Genomic DNA, 20466 nt, shown 5'->3' on the forward strand with positions numbered 1-20466 from the left:
TCTTAAATAAAATTTGTAATTTAAAACCTTCCCACAGGTTGAGGTGGGAGGCCACTTGAGCCCAGGAGCTCGAAACAAGTCTGGACAACATAGTGAGACCCTATCTCTATAAAAAAAAATTTTTTTTAATTTGCCTGGTGTGATGACATGTGCCTGTAGTCCCAATTGTTTGGGAAGCTGAGGTGGGAGGATCATTTAAGCCCAAGAAGTTGAGGTTACAGTGAGCTGTGACTGTGCCCCTGCACTCTGCACTCCAGCCTGGGCAACAGAGCAAGACCTTGTCTCCAAAGAACAACAAAAAAACCTTTCCCACAAAGAAAACTCAACTCTAGATTAGCTTTACTGGTAAAGTCTATCAAATATGTATGATAGAAATATCAATCTTACACAAACTCTTTCAGAAAATAGAGAAGGAAATACGTCCTAACCCATTTAAAATGAGGCCAATATACCTAAAAATGACATAGCTATTACAAAAAAAAGAAAACCATGGACTAATATCTCTCATAAACATACAAATGTTTAAATTAGTAAACTGAATTCAACAAGAAAAAAGGATGACACATCATGACCACATGTGATTTATCCCAGGAATGCAAGGGCTGTTTAATATTTGAAAATCAGTACAATTCACCATATTAAGAGAATGAGAGGATATTCATATGATCATTTCAATCAATGCAGAAGAAATACTTGATGAAGTTAAATATCCATTCACGTTTTTTAGACAAAGTCTCAGCAAACTAGAACGAACACTTCAACGTAATAAAAGTAATCTATGAGAAACCTATACCTAATCCCTTTTTTGAAACAGGGTCTCACTCTGTCACCCAGGCTGGAGTACAATGGTGTAATCTTGGCTCACCGCAACCTCCACCTCCTGGACTCAGGTGATCCTCCCAATTCAGCCTCCCAAGTAGCTGAAACTACAGGTGCACACCACCATGCCCAGATAATTTTTTTTTTTGGTTTGGTAGAGATGGGGTTTCCCCATGTTGCGCAGGCTGGTCTTCAACTCCTTAGCTCAAGCAATCCCTTGCCTGCCTTGGCACCTGAAAGTGCTGAGATTAGAGGCATGAATCACTGCACCCAGCCTCTAACATAATTCTTAATGATGAAAGAGTAAATGCAGTCCCCTTAAGATCTGGAACAAAGCAAAGATGTCTACTTGCATCGCTTCTATTCATCATTGTTTTGTAGGCCCCAGAAAGTGCAATAAGAAAAAGAAATGAAAGAGATACAGATTGGAAAGAAAGTAAAACATATGGACAATACGATAGTGAAGAAACCTAAGGAATCTACAACATAACTACTATAACTAATCAGTAAAGATAACAAAGTCACAGAACACATAGTCAATATAAAAAGAATCAACTGCATTTCTATATTCTAGAAAGTACCAATTAGAATTTGACATTTTAAAACATACCACTCACAACAGCATCCAACCAAAGCCATGAAATACTTACGGATAAAATTAACAAAATGTGCCCAATAACTTTACACTGAAAACTACAGAACAATGCTGAAATAAAGAAAACCTAAATAAAAGTAAAGGTGTACAATGTTCATGGACTGGGAGCCATTATTGTTTAGATGTTGGTTTGTATCAAGTCAATATACAGAATCAATGCAATCTCAATCAGAACCTGTTGGCTTAAAAAAAAAAAAAAAAAAAAAAACCCTAAAAGGTGGATTCTATATTTTATATGAAAATGCAAAGGTCCTAACATAGTCACTACAGCATTACAAAAGAACAACAAAATTGGAGGACTTACACAACTTGATTTCAATATTTACTATAAAAGATACAGCAATCAAAACAGTGTGATACTGATTTAAAGACAGACACTAGGTCCATCAATGAAAACCCAAGAGAACTAAGACTTACACGAACATGTACCAAGAGAAATGAAAAAAAGACTTGTACAACAATTTTCCTAACCGCTTTATTCATAATCATTGAAAGAGACAACATAAATAACCACAAAAAGGAAAATGAATAAATAAATTTTAAGATATTAATTTAAATGACTGAACATTAATCAATAGGGAAAAAGAATGAACTGTTGATACATTCAACCAACATGGATGAATCTCAAAACGTGTTGTGCAAAAGCAGCCAGACACAAGAGTTGCATATAACTCCATTTACATGAGGTTCTCAAGGGACAATGACAATTTATGAAGAAAAAATGTCAGAACAATTGTTGTGGAGGGAATTGACTGGGAAGAATTACAAAAAAACTCCTCAGGATGACAAAAACATTTGGTGTCTTGATGGATTATGGACTATACAAGTTTATGCAGTTGTCAAAACTCTGAACTACAAACTCAGAATCCGAGCATTTCACTTTAAACTTTTCCTCAATTAAAAACAGAATGCATATTTTCATTCAAAAACAATCTGCCTACTATAACCCAGGTATTGAAAACACAAAATTTAAAGGCAGGATACAGAAAAAAATACCTTAAAATATAATGACAAGACAGTCCTGCAAGCAAGGAAACGCAAAGTTATTATAGTTACCATAAAGAAAATCACAAGAAAGAGAAATCTTTTAAGGTGAAACATGAACAACAGGAAATTGCCAAATAAATAATATTATAGGCATATACGACATTAACAAAAGTAACAGAAAAAAAACCATAGTGGACCTAGGCAACTAAATTAATTTCATATGCTTAAAGCATAAAATGGTGGGGAAAGGGGCTGAACTACAGTTTAAAAAAAAGTTGGATAAGGGACAGGAGTATGATGGCTATTTCCGCCCATGCAAAAAAGTATATTTTAGCTGTTTAGTAATGAGGAACCACTGGAGAAGTTTCGGTAAGGGAATGACATGTATACATCTGGTTTGGAAAGATGACAGTAGAAACTATCTGAAAGATACACTGGAGAACGCTCAGACTACTGTCAGTCCAATAAAAATGTCAGTCTATTGCAATCTATAGACTACCTCATCCAACAAAAACAGAATGCGCACTCTTTAAAAGCTCACACATAACATTTCACCAAGGTGGACAACATTCTGGGCCATAAAACACAATCTAACAAACTTAACAGAATGGCAATCACACGGCGTCTGCTCTAAGACCACAACAGAATTAAACTAGAACTAAATATGGTAGCTAGAAAGTATTTCAAAATACTTGGATATTAAACGACACACTTCTAAACAATAATGGTGCAAAGAAGTTTGTTTTTTGTTTTGTTTTGTTTTGTTTTGTTTTTTAAGACAGAGTTTCACTCTGTCAGCCAGGCTGGAGTGCAGTGGCGCAATCTTGGCTCACTGCAACCTCTGCCTCCAGAGTTCAAGTGATTCTCATGCCTCAGTCTCCCACATAGCTGGGATTACAAGTGCATGCCACATGCCCAGCTAACTTTTGTATTTTTAGTAGAGATGGGGTTTTGTTGTGTTGCCCAGGCTGGTCTCAAACTCCTGAGCTCAAGTGATCCACCCACTTTAGCCTCCCAAAGTACCGAGATTATAGGTGTGAGCCACCACACCCAGTCCAAAGAAGAAATCTTAACAGATATTTTTAAATATATTGAACTAAACGAAAATAAAAACACAACTATCGACATGTGTGCAATGTACCTAAAGCAGTACTTAGAGGAAAATTTATAGTATGAATGTATATATTAGAAACAAAAAATCTAAAATGAATACACTTCCACTTTAGGAAAGTAAAACAAGAAGAGCAAAGTAAATCCAAAACAAGCAGAAAAAAATAATAAAAATTAGAGTAGAAATAAATGAAACTGAAAATAGGAAACAGAGTAAAAAAAAAAAAAAAAAAAAAAATCAAGAAAACCAAAAGCCGTTTCTTTGAAAATATCAGTAAAATGAGCAAGCATCTACCACTGGGCAGGGGGAAATGCAGAGTTATTCGAATATGAGTTTCAGTTTCAGTTTTGCAAGATGAAAAAGTTCTAGAGATCTGTTGTACAACAATGTCAACATAGTTTATGCTACTAAAATGGACACTTAAAAATTGTTGCTCTCTCCTCTGCTCGCATTCTTACTCTACCATGCCCTGCTCTGAAGAGACAGCCACCATTACCCCCGGCAAACAGGCCTGGTTTGCAGAGGAGGGCGGCATGCAGCTCCATTTTGCCCCACTCTCTGAGCAGGCCACAACCCTGACTCCGGGATCCACACAGCCCAAAGGCTATGACCTCGACGGTGCCTATGATGATACAATACCACCTACGGAGAAAGCTACAGTGAAAATGGACATTCAGATAGCTCTTCCTTCTGGGTTTTATAGAAGAGTAGCTCCATGGTCTGGCTTGGCTGCAAAACACTTTATCGATGTAGGAACTGGTGTCATAGACAAAGATTACTGAGGAAATGTTGGTGGTGAACTGTTTAATTTTGGCAAAGAAAAGTTTAAAGTCAGAAAAAGTGATCGCATTGCACAGCTCATTTGTGAATGAATTTTTAATCCAGAAATAGAAGAAGTTCAAGCTTTGGATGATGCTAACAGGCATTCAGAAGACTTAGGTTCTACCAGAAAGAATTAAAATTCATGCTAAGAATAGAAAATGAGAACTCATACTTTTATCTTAAAGAGTTTTTGCTTAAAGCATTTTGGTAAAACTTCTGTAATCTTAATAGCTTTACCTTCTAAAAAATACTGCATTTTCTTATGATCAAGGAAAAGAGTACCTCTGCTCAGATCACAGAGAAACTTTGTTTTTCTGCTGATAGTTGTATGTAAATCTTCTTTGTCCTGATATAAGGCAAACAGTGTCTTTTTAAAATCAAATGTACATCAATTACAGACCCAAAAAAAACCCTATATAATTTAACTCAGTTAAATGATACTTCACAAAAATAAAAAAGGAATTTAAAAAAAATTACTGTCTTAAGAAAAAAAAAGAGAAAACACAAATTACTAATATCAGAAATGAAAGAGAGGACATCACTATAAACCCCTGGACATTAAAAGGATAATAAAAGAATACTATGAACTTTGCTCCCACAAATTTGACAACTTTATCAAAATGGACCAATTCCTTGGAAGACACAATCTGTCAAAACTCACACAAGAAGAATTACATAATCTGAAGAGACCTATATTTATAGGAGAAATCGAATCAACAATAACCTTCCAAAACAGAAAGCACCAGACCCAAAGCAGTTCACTGGTGAATTCTACCAAACATTTAAGAAATTATATTAATTCTCTACAATCTCTTCCAGAAGACATAAGCAGAGGGAATACTTGCTAATTTATTCTATGAGATCAGTATTACCCTAATACCAAAAACAGACAAAGACATCAGGAAAACTATAGACTAATATTTATCAAGAACACAAATGTAAAAATCCTCAAAATATTATCAAATCAAATCCAACCACATTTAAAAAGAACTATATACCACAAACAAGCAGGATTTATTCCAGGTAAGAAAGTTGCTTCCACTTAAAAAAATCAATTAATGTAATCCATCACATCAACAGGCTAAAGAGGAAAAAGTTATTGCAATGGGCTAGGTAAAGCTGGTGAACGTATATATCAGAGCACAACTACAAGTAGTTATCCATTCACTCACACCATGTGCCAACACCTGGACTACAGTGAAAAGTAAGACAAAACTCCTGTCCTTACAGTCTACAATCTATCAGAGAAACATTGTACAAGTAAATCACAAGTCCCTGTCACAGGGACTCAACCTAGAGTTAAGAAGAAGTCAACTTATATCTACAGGTTATAAAACAGGTACGATGTATGACTGAGGGTATTATCTCAAACAGGATATATTAAAGTCTTAAATCAAAAGAAAAAGTACATGTTAGATGAACTGAAAGGAACCCAGGTTTGATATCATAGAAAGAAGAGACAAGAATTTACATGATGGTTGTGGTTTCACTGATTACTGGGTAAAAATAAAGGTAGAAGAAGGAAAAAGATATGGGCTCTTATGAAACATCTTAAATGATGTCTGGGGTAGACAGGAAAAAGTAAAGGGCTGATATACTTTAAAAAGATAAACAGATCAAGCAAGTGGAGAATACAAAGAGAACAGAGAATAAGAGCATATTAGAAAAATTGAAGAAGGCAGGAATTACAGAATTTGAAGGAAAAACCCTTGAATGTGTGCTCTTTTTCTAGTTATGTTGAAGATTCAAATGTTTTACTCTTTAAGGAGAAACCTAGAAGTTAAATAAAGTATCTTTCAAAATTAAGCATTTAAAATTTAACACCAAAGTAATCCTGATATAGAAATATTGTTATCCTGAAAGAAATAAGCTTCTAAAATAATATAATACAAGAACTTAATTTTGCCTTTCAAATATGATTTATGTCAATATTTTAGTATATCTATTCAAGAACACTATTTAGCCCTGAAACATTTCCTGAAATTTCTTCGATGACTTGCAGTATTACTTAACAAGAAATTATGTTTCTAAGTTTAGTATCCTATAAAGGAATTACTTACAGGAACATTAAGTGCATATTGTAGTCCTTGAGGAAGTCTTTCATGTGTTTCCATCTGCTCTTCATCATTTTTCACTGTCTCCTCGTGGACCATGAGTTCATCATGTGATATCATATCCTGTTGTCTCATTTCACTTTCTTGTAACACTTCATCTGCAGCAAGGATCTCCTGGTGAGGCATACTTCGATCTTGAAGTACTGAATCCTGTAGCTCTCCAGACACAGTAGACTGGCCAGACACTCCACCCATTACAACCATTGTCCTGGAAGACTGCATTTCGTCTATGCCGCCACATTTAAGAAACAATCCTTCCAGTTTGTCGTCAATGTTCATGCTTAAGTATAACTGCCTAGAAAGACCAAGTTTGGCAACGAAACATAGTAAATTAGTTTTATATGACTACTTCATTTTTTTAAAGTTTCAAATTAAGAATTTGAATATTCAAATACAAAGATTTTATTCATGTACTTTGGAACTGCCTCCAATTTTAAAATTATAATACCAATATCGGTTTCCAAAGGCTGGTAAAATAAAACACAAATTTTCATTTTGATATAAAGGCATAAAATCCTAACTACTTAATTATTGAAAAATAAGCCTGACATAAAAGCAAATTAGGGAAAAGTATTTGTAACATCAGTCAAGGGATCCATACACTTTAATATATTAATAATATATTGAAATGTGTTAAAAATAAAAATATAGATGAATTCAATAAGGAATAAACTGACAGAGAACATCATCAAGCAATCATTTTTAAAAATTTAGAAATAGTCATTAAACACAAAAAAAGAGTCTCAGTAGTAATCCAAGAAATTACCATTAAACAGTACTATCATATTTCAACTACCAAACTGATAATGACTCTTAAAAAATACATCCAATGTTGAAGTATTAAAAAAAAGACACTCATCTACTGATAATAAAAGTATGTATTATATCAACTACTTTCAAAAGTCATTTGGTAGTATGTATCAAAAGCTATAAAAACTGTACATATTCTTTGAACAAGGAATTCTACATTTTGGAATTTATCTTGATGAAATAAAAAATGTAAACAAAGGTATACACAGAAAACCACTACAGCAGTCATTACCATAATGAAAATGTTAAGTATATTTCAGTTTAGTCACTTCTTTCCCAAATTAATCACATAAGTAATGACCAACTTTGATCATAGTTTTCAGCAGTCAAACACCAAAGTTAAATTCCAACACACTACTGAAATCAAAATACTCTTTCCTTTACTAAGGTTATCGTTAACGGAGAAACCTTCACTGAAATGAACAGCTTAAAACAACCTTATGAACAGCAAAATATACAAATGTATAATTCAAAACTTGCTAATCTTTCTTCCCTGGTACCAGGTATTATCAGCCTAGAATATATACAGTATATCTGTACAAAACACCTTATTTCACTTTTCAAAATCTTTAAGGTAGCAAAGTTAAAATCTAAAGGTCAAAGATTGCTGGGTATGGTAGCTCATGCCTGTAATTCTAACAATCTAGGAGGCCAAGGTAGGCGTATCACATGAGCCCAGGAGTGTTAAGACCAGCGAGGGCAACAAGGCAAAACTCCATCTCTACAAAATAAAAATACATTAATTAGCTGGGCATGGTGGCACGCACCTGTGGTCCCAGCTACTTGGGAGACTAAGGAAGGAGGATGGCTTGAGCCCAGGAGGTCGGGGCTGCAGTGAGCTGTGATTGTACTACTGCACTGGGTGCACAGAACAAGACCCTGTCTCAAAAATAAATAAATAAAAATAAACGTCAAAGATGTTACATACATCACCAAATATCTGCTCTCTTCAAAAATTTCATTTATCACATTTCTTAGAAAATAAACTAAAACTAAATGAAACACTCTCTTAAGGCTAAAATTTGATTATTCTGACCATTTATTTGGAAATCCTTAAAAATTAATTGGTGAAAAGTATTTGTAACATCAGTCAAAAATTCCATATCCTTAATATACTAAAATACCTTAAAAATAAGAAGAGATGAATTCAATAAAGAATAAACTGACAGGAACACTACCAGACCAATCACTAAAGAAAACTTAGAAACAATCATTAAATATATAAAATAACTATATTTTTATGTTTTAAATATATAAAACATTGGCCGGGCGCAGTGGCTCATGCCTGTAATCCCAACACTTTGGGAGGCCGAGGCAGGCAGATCACGAGGTCAGGAGATCAAGACCATCCTGGCCAACATGGTAAAACCCTGTCTCCACTAAAAATACAAAAAATGTAGCTAGGCATGGTGGCTGGTGCCTGTAGTCCCAGCTACTCAGGAGGCTGAGGGAGAAGAATCATTTGAACCCAGGAGGTGAAGGTTGCAGTGAGCCGAGATCGAACCACTTCACTCCAGCCTGGCAAGAGCAAGACTCCATCTCAAAAAAAAAAAAAAAAAAATTGGGGGCAGTGCATATATACATAAGTATATATATTTATGGGTTACATGAGATATTTTGATATAAGCAATGTGAAATAAGCAAATCATGGAGAATGGGGTATCCATCCCCTCAAGAATTTACCCTTTGAGTTACAAACAACCCAATTACATTCTTTATTTTTAAATGTATAATCAAGTTGTTATTGACTATAATCATTCTACTGTGCTATCAAATAGTAGGTCTTATTCATTTTTTTTTTTTTTTTTTTTGCCCATTAACCATCCCCACCTTCCCCTTCTCAGCCTCTAGCAACTATCCTTTAACTCTCTATATCCATGAGTTCAATTGTTTTGATTTTTAGACACCACAAATAAGTGAGAACATGCATTTGTCTTTCTGTGCCTGGCTTATTTCATTTAACATAGTGATCTCCAGTTTCACTCATGTTGTTGCAAATGACTGGATCTCATTCTTTTTTATGGCTGAATACTACTCCACTGTGTACATGTACATTTTGTTTATCCACTCATCCGTTCATACACACTCAGGTGGCTTCCAATTCTTAGCTATTGTAAACAGTGCTGCAACAAACACAGGAGTGCAAATATCTTAATATACTGATTTCCTTTTTGGGGGGTATATGCCCAGCAGTGGGACTGTTAGATCGTATGGTAGCTCAATTTTTAGTTTTTTGAGGAACTACCAAACTTTTCTCCATAGTGGCTGTACTAATTTACATTCCCACCAACAGCATAGAAGGGTTCCCTTTTCTCCACATCCTCACCAGCACTGGTAATTGCCTGTCTTTTGGATATAAGCAATTTTAACTGGAGATGACATCTCATTGTAGTTTTGATCTCCATTTCTCTGATGATCAATGATGTTGAGCACCTTTTCATGCTCATGCCTGTCTGCCATTTGCATGTCTTTTGAGAAACGTCTACTGAAATCTTTTGTCCATTTTTTGATTGAATTATTAGATTTTTTTTCCTATAGAATTGTTTGAGCTCCTTATATATTCTGGTTATTAATCCCTTGTCAGAAGGGTAGTTTGCAAATATTTTCCCCCATTCTGTGGGTTGTCTCTTCACTTTACTGACTATATCCTTTCCTGTGTAGAAGATTTTTAGCTTGATGTGATTTTTTTTTATTTTTTTTTTTTTACCTAATTGTATGCTTAGCATCAAGTCAAAACAATAAGTATTGAGGAAGTATTAGTATTCCGGGGACAGATAATATTTTGGAAAAAAGGCATAAAGTGCTAGAGTGAGAGACTTGGAACAGGAAGAGAGCACACCTTGATACAGAAGTAGTAAACTGAAGACAAAGTGGAAATACTCCAAATGAAAAACAAATGACCTCTTCAAAAATCTTCCTGAAAACCGACCACACGCAAAGAAAAATAAATCTCTCTTCCTTTTTACATAAGTTCCTTATTCCTATGGCCCCAAATTAAGGCATATATTGGGAATTAAACTGTCTGGCCTGGAAACTTTTTGAAATACCCTGAAATTTCCCCAAAATACCAGAAAGTACTAAGATATCAAAACAAACTCCAATATCAATGGATACAAGGTTTTAAATAAGACAAAGCTTTAAACTGAGCTTTGGAAATATCTATCAAAATGAAAACTGTATGTACTCTTGATTCAGCAATCTCACTGCTAGGGATATATAGTATCCAACCTTATGGGTTTATTTACAGACATTCATCAAAGAAGAAAGTATAAGGGTGTTTGCTACAACCCTTCAATGGGAAAAGACTGGAAACACATTTAAGCATCCATAGACAGGGGACTTGTTACATTAATTATGACTCAACCATACAATGGAACACATGCAGCCATTAAAAGGAATGAGGTTAGCTTTATGTGCTGGTTCTCCAAGATATATTAAGTGAAAAAAAATCAAGGACAACTATGTAGATAGTAAGATCCTTTCTATACACACACACACACACACACACACACATACATAGAGAGAAATATATATACACACGCACATATGTATGTATGTATATATATATATATATATATATATATATTTTTTTTTTTTTTTTTTTTTCCTGGTAAGAAACTTAACTGGAATTTGGAAAATGAAATAAGAAAGGATCTTCATGAAGAAGACTAATTTTGACTTTTTATTATTCCTTTTTCATGTACCAACATCTTTTCTTTCTTTAAGGTTACAGCAAGCTAACAGGGTATGAGTAACAAAATTGACTCTAGGTCTTGTTTTTCTTCTTTATTTTAAAACAAAGACTTAGTGTTATTTTAAGACAAGTTTCAAAGACAAAGTGAGTCATACCTCTATCATATACCTCAACCTGTCTCTGGCCAGGAAATTTTACCAGGTCCATGGAAAAAGGGAACAGGACAAAACTACATTTATTAATTAAAAAAAGATAAAGTAGAAAAAACACATTGGTATTGTCCTTGCACCTCCCTTCTCTGCCATTATGGTTTTAACCTTTCCTACGGAAACTCTTCAGTGGTCTCAGTCAAAGCTCTCACGTGCCTCACTGCATATTCAAAAATCCAAATACAACAAAAGGTTCCAAGCTCAAAAGCTAACACATGCCATATCCCTCTCCTAATTTCATTATTTTTAGGGAGGATCAGCTAAGTGTAAAGAAAGAAAACTGAGGTAGTCAAGCCACACTAATAAGTGGATAATTAACTGTCTCTTCCTGTTAACTCCTCAAAAAGCCAACTGCTTTCTAATCCAAATGTGTGTATAATTAATGGAAAGACAGGGGTTAGGGATACGACACAGAAGAGGAAAGAAATAATGCTTCCTTTAAATCTTATTACTCACATGGAAGACTGATTTGGAAGGGGAAAAAAACTAAACAATTAATTTCAGCTTCAAGGAACCCCTGTCCAACTGGAGAGAAAAGAAAATACGTGGAGTAATAAGCCACGCTGAGCTCCCTGTGAAGACCCTTTATCTCGCAGAGACCTTAGGCAGCTGATACCACAGAGTACAAAATGGCAGCGCTGTTAAGAACCAAGACAGGCTGGACAATGATGTCCGAGGGCTAATTCAGCTAAGAATGAGAGGCAATACTTCCTCTGTACTTCAAGTTACCCACAGCAGAGAATGGTGAAAACTACAACAGAGCAGGAAAGAGAAAGGAAGGAGACCAACTAAGGCCAATTTCTCCTAAAGCTCCCTTTCACAGATTACTTTGAATTCTGCATTCTTTCCCCGCTTCCATGATTTATTCTTCCCTCATCACCATCCCTCTGCGAGAGAAACCGGCTACAGGGGTATTTAGGGGGCCACAACACAACTTCCAGTTCCATTGAATTTCCCCTCCCCGCTCCCACTCCCAACCCCACACATACCTAACATTCTTCCTATTGACACGTTTAGTTCAGCTGTGTAAAAGTCTAACTGTAGTGACTTAGGTAGCCATCTAGTCATTTAAGCCTAGTGGCAGAGGGGTACTTAAAAAGAATGTAAATTATCTGCCATTACTTTTCTCCTGTCTACCAGAAGAAATAGTTGACTCTTCTTGTGGTCATCTTCGAATTTAATGTTTCTAATCAATTATGTGTAAGTAATTAAAAACTAAGCTTTACAGATTTATATTAAGTTGAAACAGAGCAAACAGTTTTGGGTCGGGGCTTTTAATAAGGAATTAAATACACAGGCTTTTAACACAAATGTTTTTTGACAATTATTTCCAAAACTTGGGGAACTGTCTGGGCTTGTCTTCAGAGGACAAAGTTAACAGAAGCATTACAAATGGACAAGTTGGGTACTATTACTCATTTTTAATCAAATATACAAGGCTCTTAAAAATGCTTCCACAAGGGCCAATTAAAAATTGGGAAAAAAAAATGCTTGCTGAGGTTTTCTTAATGGGAGTTTTATACAATTAATGGGATCTTTCCAAATTAGTATGTTTACGTCTGTATTCTAAAATTCAGAAATTATGAAAACCTGGAAAGGAAAGACAACTAATGTGTGCTGAAATGTAAGACACTGTGCTGGGCACCTTTAAATATATTGCCTTACTTAATACTTACAATAACCCTCAAGACAGTAACAGCATATCCCCATTTAACAGACAAACTGGGGCTTACCCAAGGATGCATAGCTAAGAAGTAAACTGAGATTTCAAACCAGACTTACCTGACTCAATGCACTTTTTACCTTATCACACTATTTCCTGACTTTAAAAGCCCCTGGACACATTAGGAAGTAGTTGAATTCTCATTGCCCTCTCACCACCTGCTCTTAAGGCCTCTCTATCATCATTGCTTGGCTTGGCAAAGCAATCAAACTATCCTTAGCTGACTACTCCATCTCATGGCTACCATGGGAGAATGTTCTGACACAGAATCTCCTTTTCTTCTGTGGGAGGACTCGACACTTTCCACATTTTCTGTTTTCCAATTTCTATCTGTTACTCATATCTCAGTGAATTTCTCCTCAGCCATTCTTTCTTTTTCATGGGTTTAAATATATCTTCTTAAGCTACCTTCCTTCCTCTGTTTTCTCAAAGCCTTACCAGGAAAATCTCTCTACCTTCCCATATCCAATTGGAAATTTAAAAATAATCCTAAATATGGCTAATAAATGTAAAACCAGTCAGTGCTAATGATACACCTGTATCAAAAAAAGAGGGCTGTACAATTTAAAATGAAAACAGCTTTGAAGGCTTGTGCTATATGCTCTAAAATTTTTTAAAGCACCAAGTTCCCTTTCAGAATGTATATGAACTTCCATGTGCCACTTATTACCTTTAATTAATCTGCATTTGAGCATGAAAGAAATAAATATTTCCCACTTAGAGATCCTCCATTTCTATGTATTGAGTTTGGTAGTAATATTATTTTCCATAAACTTTTTTGAATAATATGGAACTTCACCTATGAGTCAAAGCAGGTTATAATGGGCAAGCTTCGGAACCTAATCATCGTCTTTTGTATAAAAAGAGTAATTTTCAACTTAAAATATTCTCACAAATTCAGTAACACCTCTTCCCCCGACTTTGTAACATAACCCATTCATTTTAAAATGAAACTTCACTTGCCCGGCCGGGCGCGGTGGCTCAAGCCTGTAATCCCAGCACTTTGGGAGGCTGAGGCGGGTGGATCACGAGGTCAGGAGATCGAGACCCTCCTGGCTAACACGGTGAAACCCCGTCTCTACTAAAAATACAAAAAACTAGCCGGGTGCCGTGGCGGGCGCCTGTAGTCCCAGCTACTGGGAGGCTGAGGCGGGAGAATGGCGGGAACCCGGGAGGCGGAGCTTGCAGTGAGCCGAGATCGCGCCACTGCACTCCAGCCTGGGCGACACAGCGAGACTCCGTCTCAAAAAAAAAAAAAAAAAAAGAAACTTCACTTGCAAGCCAAAAGAGAGGCACTCAAAGGAACCTGTTCTGAAAACAGGTAAAAGAAAAAAAGCTAGATTTCACAAACTACTTCTGATCCAAAGCACTTTGTTATTTGCAGGATGCCAGTTACATTCACTTGGATATTAACATTTCTAACCTATGTTTCTAACTGTGAGAAATTAGACCTTAAAAAAATCAGCATTAGAAATATAAGTATCAATGAGCCTCCAAATCATTTGGTGAGATGAAACCCATGATTAATACCAGAACCTTTAACAAATTTGCTATTTGTTATTCTGAAGAAGTTTTGCATTTGCTTTCATCCTTGAAAAGTACAGTTTTGATCTAAGCAGAAACCACTTCATCTCTTATTAAAAAAACAAAATCTATTTCTTGTCTAAGTACATTCAAAGACCTCCTCAGATATATCTCTGTATAACTACCATTTTGTATCTATAAAACATACCTTGTAAACTATGTTAATTTTTAAAGTACTACTATTTCAAAATATCCTAACAGGAACATCATTTATACAATGGGACACAATGGCCTCTCTGATCAGTGCTAACACCAATAAAGGATGTTTAAATAAATACCTATTTCAATAGCTGCTAAAACAACTATTAATCAGAAAACTTACACACTAACAATAATCATTTTATATAATACGACTTCAAAAACCTAAAAAGTGTTTTAAAAAAACTGTTTTTTCACCACAGAAAAATAATTTATAAATATTTGAATAAGCCGAAGTTAATAGGCATTTCTATACCACACTGAAGCCCCTCTCAAATGAAACAGAATCTAGGCATATTCTGCATTCCAAATATTTATTATCTGTTCTGTAAAACAATGTAACAAGAAGATAGCGTATTTAGAAATACTAAAATATCAAATTTACAGAAATTCAAACAGTTTAAGAAACAGCTATAATTTATCTTAACAAGGAGAGGGGGAGGGAAAAGGTTAAAAAAAAAAAGTTCCCACAAAGCAGAATCCTACATTCTGTTGGATCTAGTTATTGCATCCATCACATTTTATGCCAATATCAACAATTCATACATTAATATTCAAACTATAAAGTTTCTGTATTCTTTTATGATCAAAAGAAATATTTAAAAAATATTTTAAAAAACTTCTTAAAACAAAATGTCCCTGTATACTATGAACAAATGTTAAACACCTAATTTTTTTTTTAATTAAATGAGACGGGACTGGGCGCATACCACTACGCCTAGATTGCTAATGGTTATTTTTAATACATACTATACAGTAACCAAGACTCATTCTAGAACAACAACAACAAAGTTAACTGTTTAAATCAACAGCACTTCTTTTTTTTTTTTTTTGAGACGGAGTCTCGCTGTGTCGCCCGGGCTGGAGTGCAGTGGCACGATCTCGGCTCACTGCAAGCTCCGCCTCCCGGGTTCCCGCCATTCTCCCGCCTCAGCCTCCCAGTAGCTGGGACTACAGGCGCCCGCCACGGCACCCGGCTAGTTTTTTGTATTTTTAGTAGAGACGGGGTTTCACCGTGTTAGCCAGGAGGGTCTCGATCTCCTGACCTCGTGATCCACCCGCCTCAGCCTCCCAAAGTGCTGGGATTACAGGCTTGAGCCACCGCGCCCGGCCAACAGCACTTCTTTTTAATGGAAAATATATCTGACTCAAACCTTAATGTGACAGATACCTGGCTATCTCCCCAGAATCTGTTCTCTCCTTCTTATCCAGTAATAAAAATTAAGTGTAACATATGGCTCCCTAGATCAGTCACTTACTTCCCAGCCTCCTTTGCAGCTGGTTGTGACATGTGACAAAGTTAAAACCAAAGGGATCTGAGTGAAAGTGATATACACAAACTCCTCTTAAAGGTAAACAGAATGCCCTTCTCTTTTTCTTCTTATCAGCAGACACAGTGGCAACCAATCTCGCCCACAATATAGAAACTGCACATAAGAAGAGCAGAGCAAGACAAAGGAGCCCTGGGATATAGTGATTCTGCAGCCTCCATATACTCTCAAGATAGTTTACACAGACTTTTCAAGTAAATTCAAATATATTTCTACCTTTATAAGCCTCAGTCACAGTAGCCAAGCCTATATACTTAAGTGATTACTGAATTATCTATAAGACTGCTTCCTTATATTAGTGCAGGCATACACACATGTACAGATGTATAGAAACTGATATGGTTTTTCCACATTTTAAAAATTATATAGCAAACACCATTAAACTTGACTAACATGCCTAACTTTCCTCAGTGTGAAAAGTTTCTTTGAAAATTCTGGGAAATTTAATATGAGTGTATATGTGTTCAGGATGGGGGTAAAAAATGCTATACCCTGTTGAGAAAAAGTGTTAAACCAAGAAAATAACTCAATTCAATTTCACTTAAGATTACACATTTTTGTGTGGGTTAGAGTCTAAAATGACATCATTATTCATCTCTTAAATTTGTTTCCTCAAGAAAAAAACTAGTTTCTTCCAAATATAAATACCAAAACTTTAAGAAACGATTATATAAATTCAGTATAAAATTCTAGCAGCTAAACACAATGACTTCATATTTGAAAAAACTTATTTATTCAAGATTATGAAATATAAGTATTAAAATTACCTGAGACTAAGGTAAAAATGAAGACTTCAAGGAAGGGAATGCTGTAGAGTTGAAAAAGAAATCATGGTTGAGTTTCTACCTTTCATAGGCTTCAGAAATCCTCAATACCACCTTAATCACTTATGCCATCCAATTCCTACAATAAACACACACACAACAAACATTATTAACGGTAGGAAAAAATACTATACAAATATAATATGTGCAAATTGGTATGAATACTGAAGTGAAAATTCTTTCTAAATATAGTAAGTTATGACTCAATGATCAATGTACTGACTTGTTTTTATGTTTGAAATTGGGAAAATGCAATAGAAGTAAGTAGACGGTAAATGAGAAATAAATTTGGCCTTATAAAGAACAACTGCCAGCCGGTCACGGTGGCTCATGCCTGTAATCCCAGCACTTTGGGAGGCCAAGGCAGGCAGATCACAAGGTCAGGAGATCGAGACCATCCTGGCTAACACGATGAAACCCCATCTCTACTAAAAATACCAAAAATTAGCCGGGCGTGGTGGCGGGCGTGTATAGTCTCAGCTACTCGGGAGGCTGAGGCAGGAGAATGGCATGAATCCGGGGGGCGGAGCTTGCAGTGCGCCAAGAATGCGCCACTGCACTCCAGCCTGGGCAACAAAGCTAGACTCTGTCTCAAAAAAAAAACAAAAAAACAAAAAAAAACAATTGCCTAGATGTGGAATCTACAGCCTCAAAGATACAGGATATTCAAGGAAATTCAGAGAATTACAGACCTAAAAGGTTAGAAAAAACAAAACTTAAGAAACTGCTTACAAACACTAATCATATCTGCTTTGTTAAAGTCTATGAAGTGAAGAGAGAAGAAACACAATGGCAGCCTTACAAACAAACAGAACTAATGGCATGCCAAAACTTAAAGAAACTATTATATAAATTCAACATAAAATTCTAGTGGCCAAAAACAATAAAACAATTATGGTTATAAAATCAGATTAAATATTATCAGCAAGATTACCACTGACAGGAAAAAGCTGACAAAAAAGATAGATAAAAATATATGGAAAATTTTTAGCACATTCAAAACAAAAACAGAGTATAGGCTATACACAGGAAGAAAACTTCCTGACAGTGACTATTCGGAGCATAGTTAACAGACTAAAGATTTTATGGAATTTCCTACCCTGGAGGTTCTTAAAATATTAGATTCCTATCTATCAAGAATAGTTTGCATACACTCCTTCACAAGAAGTGTGGAGACCAGATGATACATGAAAGATCCTATGATTTTACATTAGTTTATGATGGTGCAAAGGCAAAAAGAATAGTCTTTCCCACCTACATCCATATCAGTAATGATTTCCTCTTTGAACTTCAGAAAGTATATTAATTCATTTTTTAAAACACATTTCAACAGTTTACATATTTTTTTAAAAGTTCAAATTCTTTCTTTTTTTTTTTTTTTTTTTTTTTTTTTTTTTTTTTTTTTTTTTTGAGACGGAGTCTCACTCTGTCGCCCAGGCTGGAGTGCAGTGGCCGGATCTCAGCTCACTGCAAGCTCCGCCTCCCGGGTTTACACCATTCTCCTGCCTCAGCCTCCCGAGTAGCTGGGACTACAGGCACCTGCCACCTCGCCCGGCTAGTTTTTTTTTTTTTTTTTTTTTTTTGTAGTTTTTAGTAGAGACGAGGTTTCACCGTGTTAGCCAGGATGGTCTCGAACTCCTGACCTCGTGATCCGCCCGTCTCAGGCCTCCCAAAGTGCTGGGATTACAGGCTTGAGCCACCGCACCTGGCCTGTTCAAATTCTTACAGAGCTATTCACCTCTCAGTACTTTTGCATTTCAGAATTTTCCTGGATATTCACGCGTATCTCTTTTTCCAGATACACTTTCGTGCAAAATAAAATTTCTTTTTCTCAGTACGATTGTATCATATATAAACTATAAAGAAATGACAACAATAACAATAAAAGGGGAGTGGCTCTTCACAATCCGGAGTTGTTACAATATATTATGTAAAATATCTACTATAGATATGTTAAATATGTTAAAAGGAACTCATGTTTTAAAGTTTTTTAATTATGAAAAACCACAATCAGGCCAGGCGCGGTGGCCCAAGCCTGTAACCCCAGCACTTTGGGAGGCCGAGACGGGCGGATCACGAGGTCAGGAGATGGAGACCATCCTGGCTAACACAGTGAAACCCCGTCTCTACTAAAAATACAAAAAACTAGCCGGGCGAGGTGGCGGGCGCCTGTAGTCCCAGCTACTCGGGAGGCTGAGGCAGGAGAATGGCGTGAACCCTGGAGGCGGAGCTTGCAGTGAGCTGAGATCCGGCCACTGCACTCCAGCCTGGGCGGCAGAGCGAGACTCCGTCTCAACAAAAAAAAAAAAAGAAAAACCACAATCAACAAGTAAGAGATCCTCAACAAAGATGCAGAAATTATGTAAAAGAACCAAATGGAAATCCTGAAGTTTAAGAATACAGTAACAGAAATAAAAAATTTATCAGAAGGGCTCAACAGATCTATGGCAAAAGAAAATCAGTGACTTTTAAGATACATCAATAGAAACCATCTACTCTGAAAAACAAGAGTGGAAAAAGATGGAAGTAAAATGAACAGAGCCTCAAAGACATGTGGAACAACATTCAGCTTACCAACATTTTGAGTACCAGGAAAGAAGGGCAGAAAAAAAAATTAATAAAATATTGGCCAAAACGTGACAAATTTACTTTCTTTAAGATGGAGTCTCGCTCAGTCACCCAGTCTGGAGTGTAATAGTGTGATCTCGGCTCACTGCAACCTGTGCCTCCCAGGTTCAAGTGATTCTCCTGCCTCAGCCTCCCAAGTAGCTGGGATTACAGGAACCCGCCATCATGCCCGGCTAATTTTTGTATTTTTGTAGAGACAGGGTTTCACCATGTTGGCTGAGCTGGTCTTAAACTCCTGACCTCAGGTGATGTGATCACCTTGGCCTCTCAAATCCCCACCTGTGCTGGGATTATAGGTAAGAGCCACCATGCCTGGCCCCAAATTTAATTTTTCTAAGGAAAATAAATCTACAGATCTAAGAAGCACAATGAATTTCAAGTAGGAAAATATAAGGCAACCTACAACTGGACACAACGTAGTCGAACTTGTTGAAAGCAAACACAAGGAGAAAAATCTTGAAAGTAGGAAGAGAATAATGATTCAGCATATGCAGAGATTAGTGGCTAACTTCCAGTTAAAAACAATAGAGACAACAAGACAGTGAAATCACATATTCAAAGAGCTGAAAGATACAGCTGTCAACCAAGAAGGCAGCAAAACTATCCTTCAAAAATGAAAAAATATTCCCAGATAACCAAAATAATGAAGCAGTAACTAACGTGATTGAAAGGAAAAATTAAAAAATTAAAAATTCAACAATTATATTTGGAGATCTCAACGTCTCACTCTAAATAAGTGAGATAATAATTAGATAGAAAACTAGAAAGGACAGAGAAGACCGGAACCACACTATCAACCAACTATACGTAAGTGGCATATATTGAAAACACTACCAAACAATACTAGAATACATAGTGTTTTAAAACATTCTCTAGGACAGGCAACATGCTGGGCCATAAAGTAAGTCTCACTAAATTTAAATGGATTGAAGTCATAAAAATATGTTGTCTGAGCCG

At 36.0% G+C, this 20466-nt stretch overlaps 1 protein-coding gene and 1 pseudogene across 4 annotated transcripts in view; one reads left to right on the forward strand and one right to left on the reverse strand.

Annotated features, from left to right (window-relative positions):
* ZNF148 (zinc finger protein 148) overlaps nucleotides 1-20466 on the reverse strand; it is a 142518-nt gene that overhangs the window by 74261 nt on the left and 47791 nt on the right. For all 4 annotated transcript variants that reach the window (XM_030942337.1, XM_010354812.2, XM_030942336.1 and 1 more), the window contains 2 exons: nucleotides 16825-16960; nucleotides 6455-6803 (listed from right to left, as the gene is read on the reverse strand). In XM_030942337.1, the coding sequence (XP_030798197.1) occupies nucleotides 6455-6787 (333 nt within the window). In that variant the 5' untranslated portion in view covers nucleotides 6788-6803; nucleotides 16825-16960. The remainder of the gene's footprint in view (nucleotides 1-6454; nucleotides 6804-16824; nucleotides 16961-20466) is intronic.
* Nucleotides 4106-4354, forward strand: LOC104655409 (annotated as a pseudogene).

Source organism: Rhinopithecus roxellana, chromosome 1 (assembly GCF_007565055.1).
Source record: "Rhinopithecus roxellana isolate Shanxi Qingling chromosome 1, ASM756505v1, whole genome shotgun sequence".
NCBI lineage: Eukaryota > Metazoa > Chordata > Mammalia > Primates > Cercopithecidae > Rhinopithecus > Rhinopithecus roxellana.